Genomic DNA, 7,023 nt, shown 5'->3' on the forward strand with positions numbered 1-7,023 from the left:
CTACACGAATACCCACCTGCCTTTCCACTGGGAGCTGACATCCAAGGTATGACCCTCCCTGATCATTACGTGGGGCCCTGGGCCCTATCACCCCTCCTCAGAACCACTTTCCCCTGAACTCCTGTGCCTTTGCAAAGCTTTCTGTGGTCCTGCAAGGGATCACAGTCTAAGGAATTGGTCTTTTGGTGGTAAAGAGGTCAGATAAGAGGTTGATTTTTTTTTTTTTTTCTTCTTTTCCTACCAGGTTTAGATTTATTTTCTTTCCTTCAGACTGAAAGTCAGGTAAGTGGTCCCTTCTTCCATGAAGATCTCAGATCTCTGAAGCTTCCTTTCTAGGAACTAATGGGACCCCTCCCTCTCTCTTTTTCCCTAGGCTCCTAAATCTGCTTTTCTGTGAGGGGGGGTGCGGTGTAGGCAGCTTATTTCTCTCTGCCCCCACTGGTACTTCTTCCGATTCCCACCTGTGTCTGCCTAGGTCCCCATTACTGTCCCAGCCCTTCCTACTTCCCCACACACCCGTGCACACTTAGAGCTCCAGTGACTGGATATTCCACGCATTTCAGATGCCCACAGATTCCCTAGCCAGCTGGGCAGGGAAAGGGTTAGGGTGTGGGGAGTAGGGGAAGAAGTCAGAGAGGGGCTCCCCTGCTTCTTGGGCTAGTTCACCCCACAGGTGATTTCTGAGACCGTGACGGGGAAGCGGGCAGGTCAGGATAAAGTCTTACTGTGCCCTTGATCCCTCCCAGCACTATGGTCCCTCCGTCATCACCTCGCTAGATGAACAGGATGCCCTTGGCCACTTCTTCCAGTACCGGGGGACCCCTTCCCACTTTCTGGGCCCACTGGCCCCCACGTTGGGGAGCTCTCACCGCAGCTCCACTCCAGCACCGCCCCCTGGCCGTGTCAGCAGCATTGTGGCCCCTGGGGGAGCCTTGAGGGAGGGGCATGGAGGACCCCTGCCCTCGGGCCCTTCTTTGACTGGCTGTCGGTCAGACATCATTTCCCTGGACTGAGTTCCTTGGATCATGGACCCTTTGCTGGCCCCAGCGCTGAGCAAGTGTGCTGCGGAGCCCCAGCTCCCAGTCACAGACCCCTCAAGGGCTTTGGCCAAAGGCCAGATAGACCTTCCTGGATACCTACCTGCGGCCTCATCTCTGCCTAAGGCCAGCACACAAAGGGTTAATATTTAACCTGTTTTTAAGGACATTGGGGTTTATTTTTGGCAGTGTTCCTTAGATGAGGGGACACAATCCCCTGGGTATGTTAACCTAAGCAATGGGAAGCGACTAGGAGGGGATGTGAGTTGGGGGAGGGGCTGAGTTCTCAGCCTTGACTGTCTGTAGCCTCATGGGGAAGGGCCCCGATGCCCTCTCCTGACGGTCATTATCTTCATATCCATTCCATTCCGTGTGGTCACAGACAGGTGGAGAAACTGAAACAGGCAGTTTCCAAGACAGAGAACTCTATTTTGGGTTGCAGATTTTTTGTACATAAACAAGAAAAACGAAAATACTCCAAAGAGGACTTCCCCTGCCTCCTCCTTCCTAGTGTGACTGAGGCAAAGATAAGGCCTTAGCATGATCCCTAGCGTTTCTGGGAGCAGGGCCTGCCCTATTGCCTGGGTCGCTATTTATGTATTTAAATTCACAGTGTTTCTTAGCGCTGACCAGCCTAGGGCCTAAGCTTCTAAGGGTCCATGGCCCTGTGGTTAGGCCTGGCCGTTCTGCACCTTTCCTGGGAGGTGGGAGCACCCTCATGACCTCCTTCCCAATCTTTTCATTAGGCTCCTCTAGGGCCTGAGACCTATTTGTAATATTCCTTTTTATTCCCAAAGTTGTAGCAAAATTCTCATCCATAATAAAGTTTGTGAATGTCTTGTGAGTGTCATGGTGGTGGGCTAGGGAGGGGACTGTACATTGCTTTCCTGGCCCTGGTTTGGGGCCCACGTTCTGGTGTCCCTTTGGTGGCTCTGGGTCCAGGTAAGTGCCATTCTCACGTGGTAGGGATGTTACATTGAGGATTTCCAAGAATAGTGTTTTTTCTTCCTTCCCCACGTGCCCATAAAAACACTAGACTGTTTCAGCCCAGTGCTTTGGAGCCCTTGAATCCTCACCTTTTCTTGCCCAGATGTTGCAGCCAGAGACCGAGGGCAAACTTGGTGCCTGTGCTGACCCTCTCTTTGTCATCTGGCGTGGTTGGGGTTGTCTGTAGCAGTGTGGACACGGGCAGGGCCAGCGGTCGGGTTCCTCCGTCCTTGTCTAGTTCCACCACACTGCATAATGACAAGTGCTGTCTGGGCTGTGCCTTGAAGCTCATAAATACTTCCATTTCTGTTAGATCATCGAATCTCCCAACCACTAAGGGAGGTGGGTAGGAACCTCATTTTACAGAAATGAAACAAGCTCAAGGAGGGCTAAATTACTTGCCCCCACGGGAGACCTGAGACCAAACCTGGGTCTTCACTGCTAGCCAGTTGGGGCGGAAACCCTTGGAACTTGATGGTGTGTTTTGATTGCATGTACTCTCTTTGATTGGCAGCTGACCAACTTCCTCCTAAAATCTCCCCACCCCACCCAATTCCATCCTAAGGAGGGGATAGAAGCTGAACATCTATCTCAATGCGGATGTGGGTGTGTTGGAGGCTCAGGAAAAAGCTCTTACTTACGGGACAGAGGGTGGTAGGTCCTGGGGGAGGTGTCTGGGAGCCTCTGTCCCATCTTCTGTGGAAGCCACTGCTGCTGCTACATCTGGACCCAACCATGTAAAGGCGCTCACCTCACTTGGGTTTGGTTGGATCCTGGCCTAGGATGAGACATGTTGACCCCTTAGTCATGGCCTATTCTTCTTTAAAAACAACAACAACAACAACAAAAACGTTTATTTATTTATTCCATGAGTGAGTGTCAGGTACTACCCCCTACAGGGTTTTGAGACCATGATCCACCCCCAGCCTCAGCAAGCCTGAGATTATGGGCACACGTGTCCCTGGTGTACTCAAGGTTTCTGGTCAGGTGGGTCGGCCCTGCAGGGTGTTGCACTTTACTCCTGCCCAGCACCTAGGGAGGGCTCTTGTTTTGTTTTATTTTGCTTTGAACTTGCTACAAGGCACATGCACTTGCCAGAGGGAGGAAAGTGAGAAAACACTGCTCTGGGGGGATGACTACACCACAATCCCTTCTCCATTCTCTTGTGATTTTGGGCACTTGTGCACATGTGCCTGGCATGTTTTCCAAGGTACTGGGTCTGGGATTTTCATCAGAAAATAGTAGTTGGCGTTGGCTATGTGGGATCCTCCTGGCTGGCCTGGGAGACCTTTCATTTATTTATTTTTGTAAAGATTTTTGCTATAGGACACATGCACTCACTGGAGAGAGAGATAGAAAGTGAGAAATCCTCCAAGGGGGATGGCCACACCACAATCCCTTGTCTTCCATTCTCTCGGGATTTTGGGCACACACTTATACATGCCTGGTGTCAGTTTCAAGCTGCTGGGTCCAGGACTTGAACCGCATCAGCCATGTAGGAGTCTAGCACCTTAACCACTATGCCACCTGCTGGCCCCAGGAGGACTATTCTTAATTGTAGCCTACGTGCAAGTGGATCGGAGAGAGGAAAGGGGAGAAGCTTTTGGATGTTCTTGGTTATTTGCCTTCAGTCCATCAGAAACCAGCTTGCCTGGGCCCCTGGGCTGCCCTTCCTTCCTCCACTGCCAGTCCTACCTGCAGCTGCTGCTGTGATTCTTGGGAGATCACAAGTAGATAGAGAACGACGTGATGGTACCTGGGGAGACCCCAGGTCAGCTTAGGAGGATAGGCAGACTAGAAGAAAACAGCAAAAGTGAGAGCTTCTTCTCTTTTTGAGACTATAAGTGTAACTTTAGGGTGAAAAACCATGTTGGCTAAAAGCTGAGAAAGTGGATGGTAGAGATGGTTCATGAAGGACATGGGTGAGAGCTGCAGGTTCGGGGACTCCAAACCACCCATGCTCCCCATTTCCCTTGTGGCCAAGGTTGGGGCTCTTCTATGGACTTGGGTGGGTAGTTGTTGAGATGTCTTGGTTAAAGGAGGGACTGCCCCCAGGTCCCTGTCTCACCTCCCATAATCCCAGAGGGACCCAAGAGAACTGGCCCTGGGGCAGCTGTAGTCCACTCTCCTCCCACAGCTCCCGGAGTCCTCCGTCCAGCAGCTGTGAATCAGAGAGGGCAAGTCGGGTGGCCAATACCTTGCTCTGCCAAGACTTTCTGTCTGCCCTCCTCCAGCCCAGACCCAAGGTAATCCCAGACACAGGTCTATTGGCTCAAGGTGGGGCACAGGCTGGGTTAGCTGACTGGTACCTCCTCATCAGGTTCCACATGCCCACCTGCAACAACAGTAGAACCAGAAGGTAAATGGTGATGGGGAGGTCCATGGGAACCCCCCTCTCCCCCAACCCTGGGCACAGCTGTAGCTGCAGCCCCTGTAACTGTCATGCCACATTTCTGGGCCTACTTCGCTATCCTGAGACTGCCAGTGGCTGTGTGGGGGTAATCACAAATCTTCTCTGGGTTTGGGGTGTTGTCCTCAGGATGCTCACCTGGAGGTACCCAGAGATTGGGGGAAACTCGGAGGGTTCGTGTCCTCCGGGTCAACAAGACAGTCTGGTCGCTGGACTGCAGAATGATAGCCACACCCAGATCCACACTTCGATTCATGGGCAGCTCGGCTCCGGTGGTCCAGGGCTGCGGGTCCAAGGCCGCAAACGGGCAGAAAGGAGGTCTCTGGCGGGAGGGAGCCGCCCGGTTAGGGCTTCAGAAGCAGGGCACGACTTTCAAGGCCAGGGCGACACCGTGTGGCGGGAGAGGAAGCCTCGTCCCGGCCATTGGTCCAGGCCCCTCGTGGCCAGTTCCCACCCGGCCCAGTCCCTGCTTTCGGCCCTTCACTCGCCCTGCTAGGTCCCCCTTCCCCGGACCTGAAGCGGAAGCGTCACCGAGGCGCCCGGAAACGGCTGATCTGAGAGGATTAGGTGTCCTCGCTTCAAGCTGCAGTACGTAGGCCATGGCCCAGGCCCGAGCCCAGCGCCCAGGAGGCCGCACACACTCCGTGCGAAGCTCACCGACTCGGGACGCCCGGACACGAGCAGCTGCACGCGCGCCGCGGCCATAACGCGGTTCCGGAGTGGCGGGGGCTGGCCTGGCGCCCTCTGCCGGCCCAGCGGCGCCTGCCCTCGGAGCGTTCCGCCGGATGGGAAGGAGGAAGCCAGGTTTCCCGAATGTCCTCGAGAAATTTAGGCGTAACATCCATGGGTGTGATATTAACGAACGACAGAAAAGCTTCGGCGCCCCTTTTTTTCGTGTTTTGTTTAGGACAATGATCCCCAGACCGCATGACTTCTGGACTCACGTCACCTCCCACCACCTCTCCACTGCACTTTGCACCCGCATTGTAGCAGGTATCACTTGGAATTAATTACATAAGTCTCTGACGCAGGCACCCAAGACTTTCTGTTGTTGTTTTGAGAGAGATTTTTGCTATAGGGCGCGTCCGCTCGCCAGACAGAAAACGAGAAATCACCTCCCAGTGGGGATGGCCACGCTACAATCCCTTCTCCTTCATTCTCTTCTTGGGATCTTGGGCATGCACGCACAGGTGACCAGTGTGAGTTTTATGCCTACGGATCCGGGACTTGAACTGCGGTTGAATACGTGGGAGTCCTGCAATGTAAACACTATGCCATCTCCTGGTCCCAAGAAACATTGACATCCCCTCACTTTTTTCATCTTATTCAAATTCTACTTCCTTCAAGTTTTTCAGATCCATATCTTAGTCTCCATCTCTCCAGCCTCTTTTGCTTATTCAAGCCTTCCTCATATTCTGCTGAAATTATACCGCAGTTCTTCAAACAGTCCTGCCCCACTGGTTCATTCTCTGCAATGCTGCCAGAGTGGCTTTTCTTTTTAGAATTTTGCCATAGTGTGCAGGTGCTCACTGGAGGAAAAAAAGAGAGAAAGAGAGGGAAAGTGAGACATCACCCCCTAGGGGTGATGACCACTCTGAAGTCCCTTCTCCTCCCATTTTCCTCTCACAATTTTGGGCACATAGGTACCTAGTGAGATTTTTCAAGGCCTCAGGTCAAAGACGCTAACCTTGGGTCAGCCATCTAGAAGCCCCTGCCTTAACCACTACGCCACCTCTGGCCCCAAGTGGTTTTTCTAAAACCTGATCTGATCATATTTCTCCCCACTGCTCTCAGGAAGACAGCGCAGTGTGACCAGGACTCACTAGTCCTTGCTCCTGACTGTATTTCTAGCTTAATTCCAGTAGAACCCACGTCTTATTTTTTAGTCGTATCCTATTTGTAGTTTTACCAAGAACCAGGCTGTTCCCCTTTGGGACTTTTTCCCTTTCATCTGGAAAACCCTCATCTTTCAAAGTAGATAACGTACTTCCCAATCTCCCTTTCCTGCCTAGCCCTTTTCCTTTCTTGCTTCTCTATACATAGTATTAATATTTACTCAGGACCAGCAGATGGCATAATGGTTACGTTGCTGGACTCTCACATAGTCAACCACAGTTCAACTCCCGGTCCTGGCAGCTTAAGACTCATGCTGGGCTCATGTGCATGCATGCCCAAAGTCCCAAGAGGAGAATGGAGAAGGGGTTGGGGCATGGACATCCCCTCCCCAGGGGGGTGGTTTCTTACTTTGTCTCTCTGACGAGCACATGAGTCCGATAGCAAATATCTCTCTCATAAAAAAAAAAAAATTTACTCCTCCACTGTAGATCCCCCATACTTCTTTGCCTCCTTACAGTAAGCTGTACGCATGAAACTTATTCATCCTTGTATCTCTAAGGCCTGGCGCAGGGCTTGGCAAGTAATAGGCAACAGGTACAAGAGCTACTTGGAAGCTGAGGCAGGAGGATCACCCCACAGTGAGACCTTCAAGGAAAAAGGTCAAACTATTTCAGGGGTATCCTGGGCCGTAGGGATAGAGAAGCAGTTTTAGTATAAGAATCTTCAACTTACCCCACTACACAGCTACAACTA

The 7,023-nt window shown here is 52.1% G+C and overlaps 2 protein-coding genes across 5 annotated transcripts in view; one reads left to right on the forward strand and one right to left on the reverse strand.

Annotated features, from left to right (window-relative positions):
• PIAS3 (protein inhibitor of activated STAT 3) overlaps window positions 1-1,876 on the forward strand; it is an 11,582-nt gene extending 9,706 nt beyond the window's left edge. For 3 of the 4 annotated variants that reach the window (XM_006157137.3, XM_014591089.1, XM_006157135.2), the window contains 3 exons: window positions 1-46; window positions 245-282; window positions 747-1,876. In XM_006157137.3, coding sequence (XP_006157199.1) covers window positions 1-46; window positions 245-282; window positions 747-1,013 — 351 coding nt within the window. In that variant the 3' untranslated portion in view covers window positions 1,014-1,876. Of the gene's footprint in view, window positions 47-244; window positions 283-373 lie in introns of all 4 variants that reach the window. The other variant, XM_014591090.2, reaches the window with a different exon arrangement.
• The window catches only part of NUDT17 (nudix hydrolase 17), a 6,229-nt gene extending 736 nt beyond the window's left edge, over window positions 1-5,493 (reverse strand). Inside the window, exons 1-7 of the mRNA XM_006157133.3 lie at window positions 4,948-5,493; window positions 4,573-4,756; window positions 4,334-4,359; window positions 4,093-4,185; window positions 3,720-3,818; window positions 2,666-2,802; window positions 2,114-2,272 (exon numbers count right to left, since the gene is read on the reverse strand). Of these exons, the coding sequence (XP_006157195.1) occupies window positions 2,114-2,272; window positions 2,666-2,802; window positions 3,720-3,818; window positions 4,093-4,185; window positions 4,334-4,359; window positions 4,573-4,756; window positions 4,948-5,139 (890 nt within the window). The 5' untranslated portion in view covers window positions 5,140-5,493. The remainder of the gene's footprint in view (window positions 1-2,113; window positions 2,273-2,665; window positions 2,803-3,719; window positions 3,819-4,092; window positions 4,186-4,333; window positions 4,360-4,572; window positions 4,757-4,947) is intronic.
• Between the last annotated feature and the right edge of the window lie 1,530 nt (window positions 5,494-7,023).

Source organism: Tupaia chinensis, unplaced genomic scaffold, assembly GCF_000334495.1.
Source record: "Tupaia chinensis unplaced genomic scaffold, TupChi_1.0 Scaffold000529_1, whole genome shotgun sequence".
NCBI lineage: Eukaryota > Metazoa > Chordata > Mammalia > Scandentia > Tupaiidae > Tupaia > Tupaia belangeri.